This window comes from Orcinus orca, chromosome 13 (genome assembly GCF_937001465.1).
Source record: "Orcinus orca chromosome 13, mOrcOrc1.1, whole genome shotgun sequence".
Lineage (NCBI taxonomy): Eukaryota > Metazoa > Chordata > Mammalia > Artiodactyla > Delphinidae > Orcinus > Orcinus orca.
In genome coordinates, this window is record NC_064571.1 from 445,507 (window position 1) to 469,993 (window position 24,487).

Here is a 24,487-nt window from a genome sequence, read left to right on the forward strand (position 1 = left end):
TATTTTCAGAATATTGTAAGTCACCTTCAAAAAGGTAGGAGAACATAACATCGCCCATGATGATAGCTTTCCATTTTTGAACTATGGAGAAGTAAATCCACACGGTTTTGGGTGCATTTAATTGGCCTCTGGATTTTATGGTTTTGGGGAAGAAGGAATTCTCATGTATGATCTTTTCACATAAGCTCTTCCAGGGAGTGGATCTCTGTTTTGTCCGTTGATGTATCCACCCCCAGAGCCTAGAAAAAATGAATACACTGAATTTCAAAAGGTTAACCACCCTCGTCATCTTTGTCGGGGGGACTGGTTCCAGGATGCCCCGAGGACACCAAAATCCACAGATGCTCAAGTCCCTCATATCCAATGGCACAATTTTCGCAAAGAACCTATGCACATTTTCCTGTACACTTTAAATCATCTACAGATTACTTATAGCACCTAATACAATGTAAACAGAATGGAAATGCTACGTATATAGTTGCCAGCAAGTGGCAAATTCAAGTTTTGTTTTTTGGAACTTTCTGTTATTTTTTCCCAAATATTGTATTTTCGATCCTCAGTCAGGTGAATCCTCAGATGTGGAACCCTTGGATCCATAGGACCGAAGTGTATAAACAGAATTTATAACTTGTTTTCGGTGTGCCTCGAATTAAAGCTGAGGGGTCTTTCACCTCATCATCTCAACTTAGTCCAGTGTTATTAGATTTGGACTCCCCTGACTTTATTCCATACGCGAAAAACCATTTACAATCACCTTGTGGAAGTAAGGTATGGGCTGTTGTTTGCAAAATCAGGGCCAAGCCCATAGTTTGAGAGCTCAGAAAAATTTCCCCTCAAGAAATTTTGGTGTTTGTTTTTTCTTTTCTTTTCCAGAGTCCCATGGCTAGATATCCTATCATATCCTCGATGTACATCTGCTCTTTCTGTAAAAGCTTTGTAAAACAAGTGATTTTTATTCCTATACGGTTTTCTGTTGTACCAATCAAAAGGTTTTTTTTCTCTTTCCAGCTCCAGTTTTATGTAAAACAAAGGTTCCACATCACAGAAGATCATCACAAGCAAAGTTATTAAACTGTGAGAAGTATGCTTTGATTTTCTTGCTGTTTTTATTTGCTGTATCACTTACGCTGTATCACTTACTCTATATCTGGCAAAAGGCCACAGTTGAAGTATGAGGTCACTACATAAGCCAGACTGGATGACGTTACTCACGCACTGTTAGAAGTTTAAGTTGTTGGTTTGTGATGAACCGAGATCATTTCTCCTGCTGCCCAGTGCTTGCTGTCACTTTGCTGTGACAAGAGTGTCGGTGCCTTTGAAAGTACAGGACTCGTTTATATTGCGGCTCTGATTGCATACATATTCCAAGATGAACCTTTTGTGTAAACTTTTGGGAATATGTTTTAAAACGTATTATGTACCTGAAACTCTAAGCTCAATAGTTCTATAGAACTTTAAAATTTTTCATACAATTATCCAATTGGTAACATGATCGTAAGCTTTTGCATCAGATTACATAATATGTGCTTCAGTGTTGTGGTCCATGGGTTGTTGTGATGAAACAACATGTTTAAAGCAGAAACACTCAGGTAAATAAGCCCTCTTCTGGTGATAAGTACGTTTGGAACTGGGTGTAATATGTTGAAAGCAGAAACACTCAGGTAAATAAGCCCTTTTCTGGTGATAAGTACCTTTGGAACTGGGTGTCTTCACACTGTTTGCATGAGTCTGTATTACATACTTGTTGCAAACTGTCTTCCAGGGAAAATAAATAATAAAGTTGAATCATCTTATTAAAAATATTTCTTAAAAAAGTTACTATGAACATCTGAATATTAAAGATAAAAATTTAGATAATTCGTACTGTAAAGGATATTTGAATTCAGTGCCTCGTATTTGCAGAACGATTTAATGGCTTCTAACTTTTTCTTAACAGTCATAAGTTTTCATTTTTTGTACTTGAATATTCTAAATGAAACTGATATTTACACCTGACAAATAAAATGTATCTACATCTTCACTAAACTGCATTTAAATGACTGTAACTCTTCTTTTTGCAAACCATGATCTTAAACATCTTACCAGAACTATGAGAATTATATGTTTGAATTATTTTAAGACAGACAGAGGTATATTAGCAGTATTTTTCAGATAACAGAATGTTTTACTTAGCCCATGTCAGATTCTGAGCAGTGTATTTTTTTCATGAATTTGCATTACGTTGCAAATAAAACCTTTCATTTTGTAGCACAGCTTATCTGGACCAACACTTTAAATTCCATTTTTGCATTTCTGCAGTTTAGTAAAGTAAGTTACAAGCATCACAGAAAAAGCTCTGCACTTTCTTCTCAGGATCAGTAATGCCCAGCCTCTGGAAGGTGGGAGCGGGAGAGTCGGTGAGCCCCTGAGGGCAGGTAGCCTGGCTTCCCAAGCCCGGTCAGTGCTGCAGCGCTGAGCCTTAGCCCAGGAGCTTCGCGGCAAGCTCCGTGATGTGCTGCGAGTGGTGGTTGTTCGTAGCCTGTTACATCAAGCTGTGTATAAACAGCTATCCTGAACTTTCATAAAGTTACTTTTAAATGCCAGAGTGGTTGCTGGCATGTTAAAACAGTTATTCAATTCCTAGTTGAAAAGGTCACGGAAACCTACCTCAGACCCGGAGCTGAACAGAAGGGCCGTCACCTTGGGCTGCTAGTGACTCTGCTGTGAGGAAGACTTGCCACACGTGCACGCCCACAGTGTGAATCCTGAATTCACTTCGTGTATCTGGGATTCCACATAAGATTGTATTTTAGAAGAGTTGCACTGCAAAGAACAAAAATGTTTTTAAACAATTACAGTCCAGGCGGACCTCGGAGATAGTGCGGGCTCGGGTCCAGACCACCCAATGAAGCGAGTATCGAAATAAAGTCAGTCACGTGAATGTTGGCTTCCCCGTGCATATAAAGGTTATGTTTACACTGTGCTTTAGTCTGTCAGGTGTGCGACAGCTTATGTCTAAAGAACAGTGCACATACCTTAGTTAATAATTGCTTAAAAAAGGCTAACCATCCCAAGCCTTCAGCGAGCAGCAAGCCGTGGTAGTAACATTAAGATCACCGATCACAGATCACCGTAACGAATATAATGATGAGGCAGTTTGAAGTACTGTGAGAATTACCAAGACGTGACACAGACACGAAGTGAGCAAATGCTGTTGGAAAAATGGCGCCGATCAGCACAGGATATGCAAATACAGTGAGATCCGCCTGGATAACGCTCAGCTTCTCCTAATGAAGCTTATTAATTCTCCAGGGTCACAGAGTGAGGTATTAGCCACTGGCGCTTAAGTCAAATTTCCCGGGAACAAAATAAAGCTAGACATGTTTTATTTTTTTTCCATAAAGCATGAAAACAAGAATTGCCTTTCACCGCCAACCATTAATCTTTGTACCGACGACTCTGAATTTGTAAGTTCTTTCGTACAGACTATGATTTCAGCTTCCAAGCACTACCAGGATGAGTACTATCTCCATTTTGAAGATGAACTCATTTTAGGCCCTGTTTTCCCGTTTGGCCAGGAAATGGGAGCACAAACTGATGAGGCCCCTGTGGAGCGGCCTGAGAAGGGCTCCTGCCCCTGGCCGTGGAGCGCAGGGACGCAAGGGGGTGGGTGTGACTGGGCCTTGAAGGACTGAAGCAGCTTCAGAAGCAGGAGGGGAGGAGGGCCACCCAGATACTTGGGACAGCAGGCTCCCGACGAAGCCTGTGCCCCCGGGGGGCGGAGAGGATCAGTGAACAGAGAGGACCGGGAAGACGGAGGCAGGGAACAGACAAGGGGTTCATAAGCCTAGCCCAGCGAGCAGGCGGAAGTCTGACTCACAGGCCAGATGCTCACGGAGCAGAGGGAGAGGTGTGTTGCAGGGGAGAAGCCAGGCCAGGGGCAGGCGGACTTGGACTCAAGTCCAGGCCAGGAGTCCTCCTACTGCATGTGCAGGAGGATAACTAGGTCACGTTTCAAAAATACTGACACACAAAGGAATACGTTGTGTAAAACCATGAAAATGTCCTGTCGAGCTAGAAATACAGAGAGAACAAAAATTCAAGACTGCAGGGACATGTTAAGTTGGGAGAGTGGGACGCATGCAGTGAGGAGGTTCTTGCATTAACTGGGAAGAGGATAAAAGTCCCGTCAGCCGGGTAACGTGAGACTCAGGAAGGACCATGTACGCGTGGGAACACATGTACCTTTCAAGCCAGCAGAAGGAAAACTGGTCTCATAAATGATAATCCAAAAGGAAGCAAGGACGTAAAGGAAATAAAACAGGTGTGACAGCTAAAAAGCATTTAGTAATATGGTAGATTTAGACCCAAATAAATCAGTAATCACATACTCTAATTTTTCTAGATAGAAGTTTTTAAAAACCAGCTGTGTCACTTTACAAGAGTGAGCCAAAGCTTTCTGTCCTGATAGGAAAAGGTACATCGTGTACACTGAGCCAAAAGCTGACGTGTAGCTACGTTTTCGGCAAAAGGCAGCGTTAGGGAAGAAGACGGCCCTGCTGGGGGGTGGCCTGGCCTCCAAGGCAGGAGGGCATCTGGCGGCTGGCGCAGGTCCCCAGACCCACGGCGTGAGGGGGCTGCGTGGCCACCGACGTTCGTAAAGCACGTGCAAGTGGCCACGTCAGCAACCTCTTCCTCTCTGTACATTAAGCCTCAGTAAGCCGGTCTTTTTTCTTAAAGGCTGAAAGTTAAAAGGCAAGAGCGGGGAATGAAAAAAGAGTGTCACTACAGATCCTGGGCCATTAAAGTGTCTTTGATAAATTAGAAAATACAGAAGTATCAACAGAAAATAATTTACACAGTTAATTTACTGATATAAGAAATACAAAATTTCTTAATAAAAGACAATTTATAATTAAAATCCCCCTACAGTTTGGGCCACGAATCCTCTCAGGTGTCTCGAGAGGAAAGGCATTTGACCAGCTCTCCCGTGGTAGGTGGGACACTGCCGCCACCCCAGAGATGCCCACGCCCTCGGGCCAGGCGAGTGTGCTTCCTCACCTGGCAGCAGGCTGCAGAGGGCCTGAGACCGGGAGGTGGTCCTGGGTGGTCTCGGGGGGCCCGCTGGAGGGACGTGTGGTCGGCGAAGCAGGGTCGGAGGGGCAGCACTGCTGGTTGTGATGCGGAAGAGTCCCTAAGCCTTGGAACGTGGGCGCTTCCAGGGGCTGGAAACGGCAGACAGGGATTCTCCCCTGGAGGCTCCAGAGGCGCACAGCTGTGCCTGACACTTAGATTTTAGTCCGGTTCTGACTACCAACATCATAAGATAAATAAATTTGTACTGTTTAAAGCCACTACATTTGTGGTAATTTGTTACAGCAGCAATAGTAAACAAATACATTCCCTAAAAATGGATAAAAGAAACATCCCAAATTCATTTTACAAGGCCAACTCATTTCAAAGCCTAATAAAGACATTCTGAGAAAGGACAATTATAGTCTGATCTCATACATAAACAAACATGCAAAAATCCTAAACAAATTACTAACAAACTGAATCCAGGGACATATCTTTTAAAAGGTAGTTCCTCATATCCAGGAAGGCAAAGACGTTTTAACATTAGAAAATTAACCAGTGTAACTCACAGCATGGATATTAAAAGAAAAATCATATGGTCATCCCTGTAGAATCATAAAATATTGTTAAAATTTAGCATCTTTGAGATGTAAGAAAACAAAAGACTCTTAGAATATCAAATAGAAGGAAACGTCCTTAACTTGATAAAGGGTATCTGCAAACAGTAACCAGCGCAGGCATCACACTTACCATGAAACACTGAAAGCACCTTTAAGGTTGGGGGCAAGGAACGCTGGCACAATCGTCCCCTTCCATTAGACATGTCACCGGAGCCGGCAGCCCCCTCAGGAAGCAAAAAATAAAGACAGGCTGGGCCTCAGTCCTCACAGGTGACACGGCTGTATATGCAGCGAGTCCACATGCAGCTGTGGCCAGAGCACTGGGATCAAGAGTCCACAGAGTCGTGGCACAACTGCCCACCGATGATGCAAGGGGGTTGGCCACCGGGCAGGCTCGAGTGTCGAGTGTCTCACTGAGCAAAAAGCAAAGAATCTCAGCTCCAGAAGGTGTGTCCTGGGCTCTGTCCCGCCCGCCCCCTCCGGCCTCAACCACTGCCCTTTTGTTAACTGGCTTGTGCTCAGGCTCTGCTGCCCCCAGGCCTGTCTGACTGTGGTTTGGGGTCAAGGTCAAGGTCCTCCACAAGGCCCACCCACTCTCAGGTGCCTGCACGTGGCCTGTGCCTCAGTGAGGGAGGCCCAAGCAGCCTTTGCTTAAATTCCTGCCTCTGTGGAAACCATCGCTTGTGTGGACAGAGCCACCGCAAGCCGTGGTCACCCATGAGGTCAAAGCCGCGTGGCCCCAAACCTCCAGTTCTCCTGCCCAGGCCCCCGGGAGGAGACAACCGCACAAGTAAACCACCCCAGGGCACCGGCCCTGACACGGCGGCCTCAGGTCCCAACGGTGGTGGTTCCAGGTCAGGAGTGGTGACCCGGGAGCCCGGGGGGAGGCCGAGCGCCTGGTCCCTCAAAGCCTCGCCCTGGCTCACTTGGTCGGCACCGTCCTCGGTGCCCTTTCTCCACGTTCATGACGGCTGCCCCGAGGGTCAGCTTCCTCCCCTGAAGTTCTGGAGAAACAAAGTGAAAATGCAGCTGCTGGAGGATGAGTGTCCCTTTACTGCTGACAAAGGCTACTCAGTGTGGGACCCGAGGGGGCTGTGGGACGAAACCCAGTACTAGGGCACTGGCCCTGCTCAGGCAGAACTGCACCCAGACGGCCTGACAGGAAACAGAAACACCTGCTCCGTGACGGTCAAGGGCAGGGCCATGTCCAGCTGCTCCTCCTGGGGTCGCCCACTCCGGCGGCTTCTGAGGCTCCTGGGAGCCCTCCGACACCCCTCGGGCTCCCGTGTGAACTCTGGGGAGCAGGTAGGCGGTGCTGCTGCCCAAGCGGACCGGGAGGAGGGTGAGGCCCAGAGGAGAGCGGCCGGAGTCGGAGGCTGCCCTGCCTCCCGGTGAGGCCAGCCCGGCTGGGGGAGCCCTGGCGTCCGAGTCTTTCCAAGCAAGAGGGAAGCCGTTTGTCCACAACACTTGGCTATGAGCGCCTGGCAGGTCAGCACAGGCTGGTGCCCAGAAAGCGCATCTGCAGCTACTGGGGCGCTGACCTCCGGCATCAGGAAGCCGCTTGGCAGGCCCGGGCGAGACGACGTAAGGAGAAAGCGGCCAGCCTCCGCAGCAGTGCCTGGAGTGCTCCCCGGGGCCGCCCGATTCCTTATTTACCCTCTTTATTCCCCATTTCCCTGCCGAGTCGTTAATCTCAGGGTTTAAGGTGCTACTCCACGTGGGAAAAATACTAGCTTTAAAACGAGATGCTTATAGAAGGAAACATCTTGCAGACTCCAGAGAGTCTGAATGACGGTGTTACCCAGTCCAAGCTCGTCCTGCTCTCCACACGACAGGCCAATAAACTGAGAGGCGAGCTGCTGGGGCAAAGAATAGCGGCTTTATTTGGAAAGCCAGCAGAGCAAGGCGGCGGGCCCGTGGCCCAAAGAACCCTCTTGCTGAGTCAGAATTCAGGCTTTTATACTAAAAGGGGCGGGACTAAAGCCAAGCACTTCCTGGTTCCCGGCAGCCTCCGGAGGGGAGGTGTTAATTTCTCCCTCCTGCTGTCATTCACAGGTGGGCCTGCTCAGGAGGTTTCCTGGGAGCTAAACACAGGTATTTTTAGCTGAATGCTCATTACCTGGGAGGCAGGGGTCCCAGAGATGGGCCGTTATGGAGAATTTAAGCTTATAGGCAGCATCCCTTTAGTGATTAACTGGTAACAGGATACAAAGGCTCTTCCCGATTACAAGAGAAACTAGGTTAACAATGAACAAACACATCTTATCAAGAACAATGCAAACCAAGAGACAATATCTTCTCGAATGCTGAACGAAAAAAAGTCAACCTAGAATTCCATGCCAGTGAAAATATCTTTCAAAAATATGGGCAAAATAAAGACATTAAGACAAACAACAGCTGAAAAACTCCACTGCTAGCACACTTCGATTACATAAAATGTTAAAGGAAGTGCTTCAGGCAGAAGAAAAATGAAACCTAAAGGAAATTCAAATCTACACAAAGTAACTGGAAAGAGTAAACACATAACATAAAAGACTGTTTTTCTCCAGTTTAAAAATTGCCTTGGGATTTCCCTGGTGGCACAGTAGTTAAGAATCCACCTGCCAATGCAGGGGACACGGGTTCGAGCCCTGGTCCTGGAAGATCCCGCCTGTCGCAGAGCAACTAAGCCCGCGTGCCACAACTACTGAGCCTGAGAGCCTAGAGCCTGAGCTCCACAACAAGAGAAGCCACCGCAATGAGAAGCACGTGCACCGCAACGAAGAGTAGCCCCCACTCGCCACAATTAGAGAAAGCCAGCACGCAGCAACGAAGACCCAACGCAGCCAAAAATAAATAAATAAATTTATTTTTTAAAATTGCTTTAATATTATACTACTATATATAAAACAGATAACCTAAAAGGACCTACTGTATAGCACAGGGAACTATACTCAATATTTTGTAATATAAGGAGAAAGAATCTGAAAAAAATAGATATAATTGTATGTGTAACTGAATCACTTTGCTGTACACTTGAAACTAACACAACACTGTAAATCAACTATACTCCAATAAAAAAATTTCTTTTAAATTGCTTTAAGATAATCAACTGTTTAAAGCAAAATCAAAATAAATTGTGGGCCTCTGTAACAGATGATAAGGAGCAGGGCCCTGTGGGCTCCTGGGCACAAAAGCCTTTCTGTGTCCCCCATCCATTTCTTGATTACAGGAAATGGGCTTCATTCAGCCTCCAGGACCTTCCCTTAGTTCCAAGGAGCAGGTTCAAACAGTTGCTAATCAGGGAAGGGAGAGGATGCAGAGACCAGGGAGGAGCAGTCAGGAAGCAATAGCGCAGCCTTGGGGCAGGTCCTGGTTCCCCCTCGAGGGATGCACACAACAATATCTTTGAGCTGTTTTGCAGATACTGAAACCCCCTCCAGGTGGTAGAAGTTAACTGTCTGCTGCTCACAAGCACGGAGACCCCAGACCAGTTGGAACCCGAAGGTTGATGATGCCGACTCCCAATTACCTCACCGCCAACCAATCAGAAGAGTGTCCACGAGCTGATCACACCCTCTTTGAACCATTACTATGAAACTCCTCACTACCCTCTCGAAAGGGAGTACAGTTCTTGAGGCCCTGGCCAGCTGTGTTCCCTCTTTGCCTGGCAAAGAATAAAGCTATTCTTTCCCTTCCTCCAAAACTCTGTCTCTGTATTTTTGTTCAGCATTGGTGCACACAGAGCCAAGATTTTCGGCGCAAACATAGAAGTAAAATGTATGAAAACAGTGGCACAAAGGCTGAGGAGGGTAGAATCAGTGTATTCGAATGATAAGTGCTCACAAAATATGTGAAGAGGCATAATGTGTATCTTTAACATTGTGATAACTATCAATGACAACTAAATACACATACTTCAAACTCTAGATCAATCACAAAATTTTAAAACAAAGTATGCCTCGAGTCAAAAAAGGAAATAAAATGGAAACATAAAAAGTACTAAATTAATCCAAAGGAGTCAGGAAAAGAGGGGGAAAAAAGAAATAATGAAAGGATGAAATGACAAAAAAGAGCAAAATTGTAGACTGAAACCCAATCACATTATGTGAATGGTCAAAACACTCTATGTTAACAGGCAGAGACTGGCAGGTTGGATTTTACAAGGAAGATAACAGCTATCTGAAACACTACTTTAAAGATGAAGACAGACTAAAAGGATAGAAAAAACATATGAGAATAGGAATGAGACAAAAGCTAAAGTGGCAGCGTAACCAAGACAAAGTCAATTCAGAACAAGGAACTGCCCCAGGGAGAAAAGGGGCCATTTCTAAATGATAAAGGGGCCAATTCACCACGAGAACCTATCCATCTTACATGTGTTTGCACCTAATAACCGAGTCAAAATACATGACGCAAAAAACCGGTGAAACTAAAGAGACTTGCAGATACCACAGACGTTAAAAGGACAAATCCACCGTTGTAAACGGAAACTTCAACTATGTTCTCTCTGTAACTGACAGAACAAGTCCAAAGAAGATCTATAAAGATATAGAAGGCTTAAGCAACACTATCAATCAATTTGATCTAATTGACACACAGAGATCACAGCCACCCACAGCAGCAGGACACACGTTCTTTTCAAGTGTACGCAGAACATTCACCAACACAGAACATATTCTGGACCATAAAACCAGCCTCAAGAAATTCAAGAGGGCTGCAATTGTATAAAGTATGTTCTCTGACCACAATGGAATTCAACTAGCAATCAACAATGGAAAGATACCTGGGAAATTCCTAAATACTCAGAAATTAAATAGCACACTTCTTTTAAAAAAACCCTACAGGCTCTCCAAAAAAAGGCAAATTTACAAAATATTTTTAACTTAATGAACACAAAAACAGACAAAAAATTTTGTGTGATGCAGCTGAAACATGCGGTCGTGTTCTGTGTCGGGCCTTTAAAGAGGTAGGTAAGGCAAATGAGTTCACATGCGTGGGCTCGAATCCAACAGGACTGCTGTCCTTATAAGAGGAGGAGATCAGGACACAGATGCACAGCGGGAGCCACGTGAGGACCCAAGGAGAGAGGCCTCGGGAGGAGCCAGCCCTGCTGACACCTAGATCTCAGACTTCCAGCCTCCAGGGCTGTGGGAAATGAAACATGCTGTTTAAGCCCCCAGGCTGTGATGGCAGCCCACACTCACTAAAGGGCCCCTTCTTCCTGACAATCACTGTTCTGTGGCGCCTGTGTTCCAATGTCCTGTGTCTTGTCTGGTTTTCTAGTTGTGTCAGGCGGAAGGGTAAATCCAATGCTGTTTTTCCATTATGTCCATAGCAGAAGTCAGTTTTGGTCACTCAGCAATGTGCTCCATCCGTGATCCACAGAGAGACGGCCATTCTAGAACGGCAGGTTAGAAGGCAACCCAGTGGAGATGGTAAAAAGAAACACAGGTGTAAGAGGAAGAGTCTCCCAGTGACGGTGGCTTAAACAGACAAACGTTTACTTCTCTCTCCCGCGGGCAGGCCATCCACCACGGCTTGGCTGGTCAGAGCCCCTCCTCCTCCTTCTCTGTTGTCCTGTCTTCGTGGCCAGAGATGGCTTTGGCACATCCACGCCCCAGCTTTGGGAAAGCCGGGAAGAAAGGGGGTCCCCACTCGTGGCCTGGGCTGGCTGCAGGGAAGTTTGGGAAATGCATTTTGCGGGAGGACGGGGGAAGTGGCAGCTGTCAGTGCCCCCCATCCAGGGAGAGAAAGGCAGCCAACCCAGTGGGACGCAGGCGCGAACTCCCCTCCACCCAGGGACGGTGGCCATGCCTGTCTCCACCGCCTCGAGGCTGTGAAGTGGCTGCACAGGGAAGCCCCTGACAGTGGCCTCATGCCTGGCACCGAGAAAGAGGAGAAATGAGCAGCGCTAAGACACTGGGCCCAAAACCAAATGCTGAGGCGTCCCGGGAGCACGGCCTCTGCTGAGTATGACGGACAGGGCTGAGTGGGGTTGCCCAGCTGTTAAACCTAACTTTGCAATCTCAGTTCTGGATCACGTTTCCAAGTCTAACCATCCTGACGAGACCCTCCAGGAGGCCATTAGAACAGCAGGCCCCCGACCCCCGGCGGCTTGTCAGCTGCTACAGGAACAGAGCACAGAAGCTCCCACTTGCCTGGGAGACGCACAAAGGGCCGTGGACTGTGGGGGGGCGCCCACGCAGATGGGTTTCCCGGCCCCCGCCCCGTTTCAAGAAAGAGAGCCCTGCTTTCATCGGCTTTACGAGCTGCTCTTCCACAGAAGATTTCATTTGAACAAAAAGTTCTAGCGTTTTAAAAATATAAAATCGAAAGCACTTTTTTTACAATTTTACTTGGCCAATGCAACTTGACCGTTTGTACTAATAGACAATAATTCCAAGGCCTGGAAAGTGACCTAGTCTATAATTGAGGAGAAGCTCGCCTGCCTTGCCAGTCCTGCCCCTTTGTCCTGGGAGTCCCCTGAGTCCTGATCCCTGGGGGCAGCTGTGTCACCACGAATCCTCCCCCAAGCGCCACAGCTGCGACAAGCGAGCCGCCTCACAGGACCCTCCGCGCGCACCTCGGCAGTTTTGCATTTACTTATGTCACATCCTCCTTTTGAGGAACCCTGGTCGCGCTGGTCGGTCAAACACAATAAACCGCAGGTTTCTGTATATAAGGTTCTACAATTACTCGGGTCGTGCAGGAATCTCTTCCCTTGAGGAAACTGACCTTGGTTCCGCTGTCTGTCATATCCACCTGCCCCACCAGGCTCTGGGTAATTGACAGATGTGATATTCACGCCCTGCCGCCTTTACCTAAATTACAGCGTGCTCTACTGGCAGAGCCCTGTGGTGTGCCACCAGAGACCTCCCTTCGGATTCACAGGGATTTGACTTGGCCCCACAGATGATTCCGAAGCCTTTGATTAAAATCTAGGTCCTTTGATGAGTTCACCGAAAAAACATGCCTCAGCGATGCGGCAGGCGAACAGCTGCGAAGTCATTCCCAGGATGACTCACGTTTATCAGGGCTCTGACGCATAGTTAAGAGGCGCATTAAAGCGCTGAGTCAGCGGCGCGCATGGACGTGCCACGGTGCTAATAACTCGGCGGTGCTGCAGAGCCTGCCCCTCTCCCCGCTGTAAGTCAGCGCTCAGGCCACGGGGGCCGACAAGGGAGAGCGCCCTGGACCCTCCGAGGGCCGCCGCCAAACACGATCCAGCCCGGACGGTGGGAGGCCGCCGCTCGGAAACCAGAGTCAGGACCGCAGCTTCCGACGCGAAGCCCGGGAGCACCGACGTCCCGGGACGCGCCCCAGCCGGCCCTCGAAGGCCCGGCCAGGCCTGGGGTGGGGACCGCGGCCGTGGGAGGCTCCGGGTTCTCCCTCCCTCTTCCAGCCCCGCCCCGCCCCGCCCCCAGCTCAGAGGCTGCTGCCCCGCGGCGCCCCCGGGTCCCTCTCAGCCGCGCCAGAGGCAGCGGCTGCTCAGCTTCTGCTCAGCTTCTGACCCTCACTCCAAACAGGTCATCCGACTTAGACGTGGGAAGCTACGTTTCAGTGAGGCAGCGCTGAGGGACCTCCAGAGACGCCCCGCCCACCGCCCAGGTTCCGCTCCCGCGCACACACGAAGCACATTCCGGTGCCCGTCCCCGTCACACTCGCTCACTCCTCCACGTCCCCTTCTCACAAGAACACGCGCGCCGCCCCCGCATTCTCACCTGCTCCTTCCTCCACTGGCGTGGAGCGCAGCACTCCCCCGTCTCCCGGGTCAGAGGGGGGAACCCGTGCGCCGACGTGCCGTGCGCCGACGTGCCGTGCGTGGGCCCGTGCGTGAACGTCCCTGTGCGTGGGCTCCGTGTGCCGACGTGCCGTGCGAGGGCCCCGCGTCCACGTGGCACCTCCTGGGGCGCAGGTGCTCCGGATCCCCTTCCGGGGCATCACCTGCGTCCCAGCGGCTTGGCGGGCAGAGCAGCGTCCCGTCTGCCGGTCCCGGTGTCGCGTGGACCCCGTTCCTCTGATTACGAAGGCGGCTGCACGTCTTCTCTTATGGGGGCCGTCGTGTTTCTTTCTTGTAACCGTCAGGGCAAGAGCTGCTTATTTAGAGAAAAGGGCAGTTTGGTACCAAAAAGTTGAGGCCCTGAGGGTCCTGGAACGGGAGAGTCATTCCAGGAACAACAGAGCAGGGAGGACTGTTTCCCAGCCTAGCCCGAGGCAGAGGTTTCATCCAGGGGGTGGGGTCCCTGGGAAGGAACCTGGCCCCCCCTCAGGGTGGGCCCCGGGCGAGCGCGGGGGGGGGGGGCAGGTGGCAGAGCCCGTTGCCGTCCGCACACCCCTGCCCGCCCTCCGCGCCCCCCGGATGCTCCCCTCCAGGGGACCCGCACGCACGCCGTTTCCTTGGCCTGTGTTCAGCCCCTGCCACTGCCGTGCGCACCCCCTCCTCGCGGGGCGGGCGTCCTGCCCGGTGCTTGCTGAGCCCTCGGTGGCCCCTCCGCCGCAGCCCGGTGCCGGCACTCACCTCCTCCGTGGGGGCCTCCCGGTCCGCCTGGTGCCTCCTCCTCAGCAGTTCCGGACTCTCCCCATCAGGAGGCCCCTCCCCCTTTGCCCCGCTGGCCCTCCTTCCGTCCCTGTTCAAACAGACCCACTAGCCCTCCCGAAACGGGCCAAGGCCCGGAGGGGTCCCGGGGGTCATTGAGGACCCGACCCGGGTCAGAGGAGCATCAGCCTTTGGTCCCTTCAGCTTCAGAGCAGGCCCTGGGCACCTCCCCTGCGCGGCTCTCGGCGCTCCGGCCTCCCTGATGTCCTTGCAAGGCCCCGTGGGCACTCTGGGCCCACCCAGGGCACCAGGAGGGTCTCCCTAACTCAGGGTCGGCAGGTTAGCAACCTCAACCCCTCTTTGCCTCGTAACCTGACAGGTTTTCAGGTTCCGGGAGTGGGACACGGGCCGTGGTTCTCAATCTGCAGGGCGCTTGCACACAGCCCCTCCCTGCCGCCCTGCCAGTGCCCCCCCTGCTTTGCCGCCCTGTTATCTCTGCCCTGCCTGGTGCAGGGGCTCCTCACGGACCTCCTCTCCCCTTCCTTACCCAGAATCCCTTTTCTGAACCACACACCCTCCCCTACCCCTTCCAGGCTGAGTCCTGTGACTGGAGGTCTGGCTCCAGGCTTCCCAGGAGGACCGGTGGCTGTGGACGCAGAGCCTGAAAAGGCGCGTCTGTTACGCGGTCCCTGGAACAGCCGTCGCTCTGCTCTGGGCTTGCGGGGAGGGATGGGGCAGGGTGAGGCCGCGGGCGGGGCAGAGCACTGCCACTGCACACTCCACGGTGTCACCAATCTGTCCTTGCCAATGAAGGGCCGGCTGTGGAACGGCTCCCCTGGGGAAAGGAGACCCGAGTTTCCCCAGGGCCGACGTGTGCCACCTCGTGAGTGTCGGGGACAGAGAAATGACTCCAGCTGCCAAAAGCCGTGGGGCTGAGGTCTCAACAGAGTCCCAGTTCCCCGTGGACAGTGGGATTGTCTCTGCTTCACAGGTGAGTGTCCAGCTGCCCTGACCAGCCTGGACTCGGACGTGGCTCCAGGCCCAGGGGCAGGGGTGTGCCGTGTCCGTCCCTGTGGTCAGACTTACCAGGCGGCCTGCGGCTCGTGACGGCACTGCCTCCTCCGGCCCTCAGGCCCGACGCACTGTTTCCACGGAGGGCCTGGCTCAGTGCCCAGCCTTGGGCAGGGGACTTGGGGGTGCACTGAGCATGAGAACGGGCGCTTCATCTAACGCCCACCTGGCTCAGTGCCCAGCCTTGGGCATGGGTCTTGGGGGTGCACTGAGCATGAGAACGGGCGCTTCACCTAACGCCCACCTGGCGAGGTGTCTCTGACCCAGCTTGCCGGGGAGGGCGTGAAGGCTTCATCGCTGCAGCACGGGCTGGCCTCCCCTCCCCACCCTGCAGGCGGTGTTACCAGTCTTCCGCTAGTTCACTCCGTCCGTCCACATAGAAGAGGGAAGTAGCTCCGGGCTAAGCTTCCCTCCAGCTCCAGTGACGTGACGGTCAAAGGCTCTGTGGGGGAGGCCCGGCCAGGAGGGCAGCAGGGTTGCCTCCAGGAAACACCCTGACAGGCCTTGGGTCGTGTGCGGCCCTCTGCTGGGCCTCCCTCTGTCTGGCTACTGGAGACAGGCCCCCCCGCCCCCCCCTTTGGAGATAGGCAGCCTCCTGACGCCCCTCCTGCGGGTGGGTTCCAGGCATCCTGCTCCCCGTGTTCCAGAGGACAGGCACCCGAGGCCAGACACACAGGCCGGGTAGTGAGTGTGCTGGTCTGGGAGGCCGATTCCAGGCACTCTTGGCCAACAGGACTTGAATGACCACTGACGTGAAGGCTTCCCACAAGCAAGGCAGGGGCATCACCCACAGAAAGCCACTCTGCTTTTCCAGGCAAGCAGAAGCCTGCAGGGCCTAGAAGCCACCCAAGCCCCGCGGGCCTGCAGGGGCCCTAGAAGCCACCCAAGCCCCGCGGGCCTGCAGGGACCCTAGAAGCCACCCAAGCCCCGCGGGCCAGGCTCAACTCTTCCTGCCCAGTGGCAGAATCCCAGCCTGGGCCGGGAGTGGCTATCTGGTGCCCCCGGTCCCCTCAGCGGCCCGCCACCCTGACACAGACCCCGGGTGGCCCACTCGGAAGCTCCCGGGGGTGGCAGGGCTGTACGCCCACAGGCTGGCAGAGGGGACGTGGGGGACGCCTGCCGACTCTGCTCCTGCCCGGCCCGGCCCCACCTGACTACTCCCCCATCCAGACACCAGGCCTCTCCACGTTCAGTTTTATTGAAAGACTCGGAAACACAGGCATCATGGTTTGTCATCAGTCCGTCCCTCCAGAATCACACACTGACGTCTGTGCCTAACAGAAGCAAGGGGTGCATGTGTGTGACTGTGCAAAGTGCCAACAATTTCCCACCGGAGCCCGGCATTCACTGTGAGGCTGCCATCTCCTGACTCTGTTCCCGTGGCCCTTTGATGGCCCGATGGCCCTGTCACCTCCGTGTCCTGATGTCAGTGCATGTGGCTGAGGACTCTACCCTGCTCCTCAGAGCATGTCGCCTTGGCCCCAAAGGCCACATCACGAGCACGGTGCGTGAGGTCTGGACCTGGGGAATCTGAGGGTATCAGGCAAAGGGTTGGTTCACCTTAGTGCCCGGGACGAGGGCATCCTTCCGGCAGGACGGCCCGGCAGAAGGGTCTGCTTCTTCTCCTGCTCTGTCTGTGGTTCACTGGTCACGAGGGCTGATTTTCTAACCAAGGGTTTGAAAACAGCCCAAAGCACAGGGGTGGTCGTGCGTGTCCATGCTCCCTGCAGCCTGGCCGGCGCGGAGGCCCTGACGCTGGTAGCCCCGGGGAGGCCCCAGCACCCAGCCCTGACTCTGCACAGGAGAGGCTGGCGACAACTTTGCTAAGACACCTGCAGGGGGGCGTGCCCCCTCCACCAGGCGCCAGCCTCTCAGCATCACGTGGGCAGTGCCGGGAGAGGTCTGTGGTGTTGCTTGGTAACTGCCTACGTTTAGAAAGAAGACTTTCCTATCATCTGTGGACGCAGTCAGCTCTGGTTTCACTGGAGAACACGTGTCTCACTCAGCATGTTAATCTGCGCATGTTTTTGGTGATGACATAACTGTAGACCGCACAGGATTTCTGTGCAGGAAAGCAACTAATCTGGCAACAGTGACAGACGTGCACCTTCTGGCTGCACAGGGCTCCCTGCGTTTAAACCGGATTTTTTTTCTTTGATTCAGAACAAATTTCTCAACTCTGTCAATCTGTCATGTCCTGGAGAGAGGAAGAGCGCTCTTCTCTAGGAGCGACCCGCCGGCGTGGAGCCACCTGGCAGCAACAAGTGGCCAGGTCACACCCCAACACAGGAACTCTGAAGACCGCGTTCCTGCCACGGCCTCACGGCGGGCCGGGGAGTGGGCTTCTGGGTTTTGTTGCAGACATGCCAAAGGCTAGTGTGTTCAGCCTGATTTAACCTGAGTGGCTTTGCAAAACGAGAGAGGGTTTAGGAACTGACAGGAACGTATTCCTAAGGTGTCTCTCTCACGGGCTCCTCCCGTCGGGGCTTGGGGGAAGGTGGACTCGTGGGTGCCCTTCGTGGACCCCCGACGGGGAAGGTCCCAGGATCAGAGCTGCCCCTCCCCACCCAGCTCCCTGGACCTGCAAGTCTGCATGACGCCTCAAAGCCCTCGTTATCCTCGTGGCTCTGGTCTCGAGACCAAGGTGCGCACTGAGAGCAGAGCAGTTATTTATTTAAAGAAAAAAAGGAGAAACCGTCACAAGGCAGTCGGTCTGAACGGTGATAAAAACCGCACGTTTGGACAGTGGAAGTGCCGGCTGTGGTGTCCCCTCTACAGCGCAGAAGGGAAGCTCTGCCTCCTGACCTGGGGTCCACCCTCCTGCTCCTTTACTGCCACCTCTTGTCAGAACATCTCCAGATGCGGCAGGGGCTCTGGAAGGGTGGAAAGACACGGGCTTTTCCTAACTCCCTCCAATGCCCAGGCCCCTCTGGCCCCACGAGCACCGAGGCTGTGAAGACCTGGCTCTCCAGGTTCACATGGTGCCTGTAAAAGTTCTGCCCCTTTGGTGTCGCCCCAGAGATTTTTTTCTTTCAAGCTCAACCAAGCCCCGACTAGTTTTACAAAAAGGCAGCACCAGATGTATGAAAAATAGGCAGTGAACGACCTGTTAGACATTTATGAAGTCTAACAGCTTGGCAGTAAAAAGACGTAAGAAAGAAGCACGAGGGAGAGGGGACGGTGGCAAAGCACGAGGCACTGCTGCCACCTCGCCCCGCGGGAGCCACGTGCTGGCCTTGCCTGGACGGGGCAGTTGACGACCCCGGGCCAGGGCACCATGCTGAGGCTCCAGGTGGAGGTGCCTGAGGTATAGCCGGAGACGAGGGTCAGGACCCACGGGACACCCGGAGCCGCCCAAAGGACGCTCTCCAAAGCGCGGGGCCCTGCCCCCCGCCGGCCCCGCCAGCAGATGGCAGAGGAGCGCCCCGGCGGCGTCTGCTCCCTGTCAGAGGACAGGGACGGGTGGAAGGCGTGACCTCCTCGCCCCCGGGTCCTGCGCGTGCGGGCGTCCCCGCCAGGTCCCCAGAAGGACCCAGGGCCTCGGGCGGCCGCTCCCCTGGGGTCCCTGCACCTCCGTCCCTGGGGGGGCAGCAGTCACGGCCTCAGAAGCTCTCCACGAAGCTGCCGGGGAAGAGGCCGGTGCGGCCGTTCCTCTGCAGGGTCCCCTTGTACCAGCCGTCCTCACGCTTCTTGTGCACGAAGACCACGTCCCCTTCCTTCAGCTCGATCTCTGCCTCGCTCTGGGGCGGGTATGACACCACCACGCGGTACCTGGGGAAACAGATACCAGGGGTGAGCCGCCCACCACCTCCCGGGCTCTGGGGCTCCGTCCCTGTTTTCAGACCAACGTGCCATAGATCCACCTGGAGACCTGAGTCTCCGCTGTGCCTCTGCCTGCCGGGCGCCTGAGCTCCGACCAGGAACAGATCCCTGGGCCTCGGCAGCTCCCTGGAGCTGAGACAAAGGCCTGCACCCCACACCTGCCCAGGAAGCCTCAGGGGAGAAGGCTCTGAGGACCAGCCTTGCTCTAAAACGCCCGAGGGCGAGGGCAGACGGCCATGCGCGTCCCTCTCTGCCGCCCAGCCCGGCAGAGCTGCCGGCAGCCCCCTCCAGCCGGGGACCCCACAGGGCTCGTGCGTCCCGCTGTCCCCAAGCCCACCACCCTTACGGGGGGCAGGACTGGTCAGGTGAGCTGGGGTCTCCGTGCGCAGATCCTCACTGTGGGTGGTCTCGTGGCCGGCAGGGCCGCCTGTTCTTGCTGCCTGCGAACCCCAGCTCGTAGGCACCACGGACCCCGCGGGCTGGGTGCGGGGGGAGGGGCGGGGTCAGCAAAGGCCTCCCCATGGACCGGCCGGGCGCCCGGCACGCTCCTCTCCCTCCGCCTCCAGCCCACCATCCACACGGTCCTCCTCCACTGGAAGCACGTCGCTCGGACTAGAGGCAAGCTGGGAAGAGGCTCTGTGTTCCCGTCGCCCCCCCGCAAGCGCACCGGCCCCTCCCGGTCACGGACGCCGGGCCTGCCTGTCCCTGCTGTCCCCGGGCACCGCCCACCACTCCCTCCTCACCAGACCGACCTCAGCCCCACGCTGCGCCCCCGTGTCCTCGGGGCGTGTGGGTCGAAGGGTGAGGCTGCTGGGGGGGTCGCAGGAGCAGCGGCCAGGAGCTCGCACACAGCTGACCCCGTCCCCTGCTCCTGGGCCCAGTCTGGCCAGCACCCCTGCCGTGGGCACTGGCAGAGCAGGAGCGTCTGTGGGCCGGGGAGAGCAGTTCAGGGCGCCCCCGGTCCTCGGCTCCCCGCTCCCAGCCCCGCCCTCAGGGCCCGGGTCCTCCTCCGAGTCCCGAAAGGCCCAGGCGGCCTCCCTGGGCCAGAGGTGCAGACTGTGCTCCCCCTTCCCTCTGGCCACCTCCCCATGCTCTCCGAACTGCAGTCTCTCCTGTCCCTCCTCCCTGGCAGCACCTGGCCTGACCCTGTCCCCTGGGGAAGACGCTCAGGTGCAGAAGACCCGGGCCGGCCTAGGAGCTCGCGGGCCCAGCCCGCTCCAGGCGGGGGAAGCGGGGGCAGAGAGGAAGCGGGCCGCGAGGCCGCCCGGCCCCCCAGGTGCCTGCAGCGTGCAGGCCGGACAGCAGCCACCGCGGTCCCTTTCAGGGAGTGGACGAGGCGAGGAAGGGGACGACAGCTCCTGCCCTCCCAGCCCCGCGTCCCTGCAGATAGCGGGGACACAGCAACGCCCGTGAGATCAGCCAGCACACACAGACTGCAGCTCCCACACCCCGGCGCCCAGGCTGCAGGACTGCCAGGACCAGCACCGCCCCCCCTTCACCCCGGCTTCCTGCCCATCCCCCTCCTCCAAACACCACCCCCTTCCCTCAAGTCCCCAGGAGAGAACGCGTCGAGATCATTCCTCACGCTCCCAACATAAGTTTTAGCTTTTGCCTCAACTGCCAGATGTGAGACAAGCAACTTCAAAAGTGTAATTTGCTAGAAAAAACTTAATCTGGTGCTTCTGAGCAACGCCGCGATTTAATGAGCCCGGATGGATGATGTGGGCTGAGCGTCTACAAGACCAGCATTCAGCTTTCTGCCCAGATCCTTCCAAGACGCTGAAAGAAACTGATGCTCAGCGGCCCCAAAGGGCCAAGCGAACAGTGGCCCGATCCTGGCGTCACACGTCAGACTGTCCTGAGCGGCTGCGTCAACCACAGCCATCTGCAGACATCAGACTCACGGACCAAAGGCGCAGAATTCGAAGGGAATCCGACCACTGCACATGCAGTCGCTTTGCCTGTGGGGCTGGGCACATCCTCCGTGTCACCAGAGGGGCCCTTCAGAGCCCCCGTGTCGGTCCCCATGAGGGCGAGTGGTCCGGGGTCGGGGGCTGTGGGCATCACAGTGGTGTCCCTCCAGGACCTTGAAAATGATAATACACCCTGGACACCAAACTCTAAGGTCTACACATGCCTTGGGTCCCTGTGGCGGCTCTGACGGATTCCCACGAACAGTGCCTGACAACGTACACGTCTCATCTGGGGGTTCCGGAAGTCCGATGTCCGACACAGCCTCAAGGGGCGAAGTCGAGGGATAGAGGCTCCGGGGCAGGTTGTGTCCCCTCCCCTCCTCCAGCCCCCAGAGGCTGCGGCGTTCTGGTGGAGGCCTCTCCCTCCATCTCAAAGCCAGGACGGCGGGCCCAGCTCCTCATCCACCTGCGAGGACTCCTGAGGTCACACGGGCCGCCGTGGGGCCTGCACGACCTCTCCACTTTAGGGTCAGCTGCTCGGTCCACCTGCTACCTTACCCTTGGTTTGGGGATTAGGGCACAGACGTCTTTGGGAGCCTCCCATGACCCACAATGGATCAAAGCAAGAAACTCCTAAATCCCAACAGAGCCGAACAGCTGAGGCCGGCGAGAGGTGAGGACACACAGACGGGGCGTGTGAACAGGTGGGGAGGCCTGTCAGTCAATGCGGAGGTGGGGGGACCACGGCCCTCACCACGGCCTCCCTGTCGTGTATGTCACGTCACACAGCGTCGTCTCCCATGTCATCTCACGCGTTGTTACGGTTGTTTTTGCCCTTGGCGTTCACTACGCATTCATCATCCTTTTCCAGGTATTAATCTAGGTGTTTTGCGGCCATTATAGCCACCAGGCACTATCATCCCCGTGTTGTATGTAGGGGCCGGGACTCAAAAAGCAGACACTCGTTTGGGTGAAATGGCTGTTAAGTGGCAGGTGCTTCTCTTGCTGCAAGATTGTGATGCATGTTGGGGGCGTGGACCGAGCCCAGCCTGCCCTTCATGCACAGCCCCCCTTGGCGGGCCCCCAAACAGGGGCTGGGGTGTGAGTGAGGGTGCACTCTCCATGCAGGACTCTGGTCACAGCTGCGAGGTCAGGTGTGTGACCCACCGGCCCGAGTCCAGGTGTTTCGGGAGCTGCCCCGGCCTGAAGGTGACGTTGCCATTGTCATGTCCTCAGCTCTGACCTGCTGGGGGCCGGTACATGGGAGTCCTGAGGGCTGCGCAGGGTGAGGGCCGCGCTAGGCAGTAGTGGTCACTAAGGAGCTGTGCAGGGTGCTGGGGGCAGGAGGGCGCCCAGGGACCCGGGTACAATATCCCCAGTTAGGATAGTCAGCTAATGGGAGTAATTCCCTGAACTTCCTAGTTAATCCAGTCAGCTAAAGGGAGTAACTCCCTGAACTTCCTAGTTAATCCAGTCAGCTAACGGGAGTAACTCCCTGAACTTCTCAGTTAATCCAGTCAGCTAATGGGAGTAACTCCCTGAACTTCCCAGTTAATCCAGTCAGCTAACGGGAGTAACTCCCTGAACTTCCCAGTTAATCCAGTCTGCTAAAGGGAGTAACTCCCTGAACTTCCCAGTTAATCCAGTCAGCTAATGGGAGTAATTCCCTGAACTTCCCAGTTAATCCAGTCAGCTAATGGGAGCAATTCCCTGAACTTCCCAGTTAATCCAGTCAGCTAATGGGAGCAATTCCCTGAACTTCCCAGTTAATCCAGTCAGCTAATGGGAGCAATTCCCTGAACTTCCCAGTTAATCCAGTCAGCTAATGGGAGTAACTCCCTGAACTTCCTAGTTAATCCTAGACTCCCATGATTTCTTTACAACAGGGTCTTTAAGCCCTTTGTGGAGTCTAGAAGTTGAGGATCTGGGAAGGCAGAAACCCAGGGGAAACACGAGAGCAGCTTCGACATGTTTAGGGACCTGTCATTCCCCAGAGCCCCCAACTTTGGGACCTGGAGGAGGGGCCGGGACCCCCATTCAGAAATCACAGGCAGCTGGGTTGGTCCCGTGGCAGAAAGAAGGTTCTGACGTGGGAGAGCTGCCCGAAGGCGGAGGCTCCCTTGGGGAAGGAAGTGGAGGGAGAGAGGAGGGGGTGTGTGGTGTGCACTTGGTGTGTCTGTGTGTGGTGTACATGGTGGATGTGCGTGTGACGTGTGTGGTGTGTGTCAGGCCAGACGGAAGGGCTGGCATCAGTCAGTGTGGCCGAGCGGGGGAAGGATCTGCCAGAAATGCCAGGACTGCGCGCTCAGGAGATGCTCCCCTTTTCACCGTTTAGACAGCTCTCCCAGCAGGAGGGGCACTTAGAAAGGAAAGCGTTTCCTCCCCTGAGCGCCCTTCAGCCCTCTTTGAGGCTCTCTAAGGACCGATGACTCAAACGGGATGGCCCACAAGCAGGACACCAGCCTCTGGCCGCTTCCACCCGAGGCCTCGGGGGACTCAGTTTCCTGACCTGGAAAACTCTATGCTGAACTCTAAGAAATTGTTGTCTTTGGCAAAAAACACGAATACCGGCCATTTCGCATGGTGTAACCCTGAAGGCAGTTTGGGGCCAGGTGTCAGAGTGGGCCGAGCCTGGAAGAGCTTCCCCAGGGCGGGGCTCGCTCAGGCCTATGGGGGGCTCAGCCCAGGGTCACTGCGGGTTCCTTTGGGGCAGGGGGTTGCAGGTCCCTCGCTCCACTGCTCGCTCTTCGGGCTCAGGCACCATCAGTTCCACCAGATTTCCAGATGGATCCCTTGTAAACACAAACTCAGGACCCAGATGGACTCAGAACGTGAAACACGCTCCCGTTTTATCTGAGCTGATGGGATAGTGAGGGCCGCCTGGCAGGTTGAAACCCCAGAAACCTGCGTCATCCCTGTCCCCCAACGTGGCTCCAGACCTCACCGACCACCACACCCAGGCCCAGGAGGACGCAGGCCCACCCTTACCTCTCTCTGGGCAGCAGCTTGGGCTCGGGGCGGATGGCGGCCGCGGAGAGAGGGGCCTGCCGGGAGGGCGACGGGAAGCTCAGATCCAAGGAGCCCGCCTTCCTGTGCAGCGGCTCCAACCCCAAGGCCCCCTGCATCTCGCCCTCAACGGGGCAGGACCCGGCCCTGCCGTGGACAGACAGTGAGGACACTTCGGGCCCCACCGCGCCCTGGAGGGAGGCGTCCGCCGCTGCCCGGGGGTCGTGGGTGGGCGAGGTGGACGGCGGGGAGCGCGACTTCCTCCTGGTGGACGCGCCGGCCAGCAGCTTCAGAAGCCCGGGCTTCTTGTCTTTCTAGAGAGACACACAGAATGGAGTCAAGTGGGTTAGTTCTCCCGGAGGCCCTCGTCGTCAGCGAGGGGGTAGGACCCTGTCAGGAAGCTCTAAACACGGTCCCGTAAAGATGCTCAGAGGAGGAGAACGGCGGAGACGGAAAGCCTTCCCAACTCCTTCCTTCCCCAG

General features: G+C 54.9%; 2 protein-coding genes and 1 long non-coding RNA gene across 10 annotated transcripts in view; 1 reads left to right on the forward strand and 2 right to left on the reverse strand.

Moving 5' to 3' along the window:
* The window catches only part of SEPTIN10 (septin 10), a 53,333-nt gene extending 52,241 nt beyond the window's left edge, over positions 1-1,092 (forward strand). For both annotated transcript variants that reach the window (XM_012535946.3, XM_049695727.1), the window contains exon 11: positions 1,009-1,092. In XM_012535946.3, the coding sequence (XP_012391400.2) occupies positions 1,009-1,024 (16 nt within the window). In that variant the 3' untranslated portion in view covers positions 1,025-1,092. The remainder of the gene's footprint in view (positions 1-1,008) is intronic.
* LOC117195798 (uncharacterized) overlaps positions 1-13,731 on the reverse strand; it is a 44,529-nt gene extending 30,798 nt beyond the window's left edge. Inside the window, exons 1-2 of one of the 5 annotated variants that reach the window (XR_007470754.1) lie at positions 13,379-13,675; positions 2,647-2,802 (exon numbers count right to left, since the gene is read on the reverse strand). This is a non-coding gene — a long non-coding RNA (uncharacterized LOC117195798). Of the gene's footprint in view, positions 1-2,646; positions 2,803-5,040; positions 8,157-13,378 lie in introns of those variants that run through there. The other 4 variants (XR_007470755.1, XR_007470753.1, XR_004475608.2 and 1 more) reach the window with 4 other exon arrangements.
* Positions 13,732-16,446: 2,715 nt separating this feature from the next.
* SH3RF3 (SH3 domain containing ring finger 3) overlaps positions 16,447-24,487 on the reverse strand; it is a 205,346-nt gene continuing 197,305 nt past the window's right edge. For all 3 annotated transcript variants that reach the window (XM_049695843.1, XM_049695842.1, XM_033401643.2), the window contains 2 exons: positions 23,988-24,319; positions 16,447-19,035 (listed from right to left, as the gene is read on the reverse strand). In XM_049695843.1, the coding sequence (XP_049551800.1) occupies positions 18,867-19,035; positions 23,988-24,319 (501 nt within the window). In that variant the 3' untranslated portion in view covers positions 16,447-18,866. The remainder of the gene's footprint in view (positions 19,036-23,987; positions 24,320-24,487) is intronic.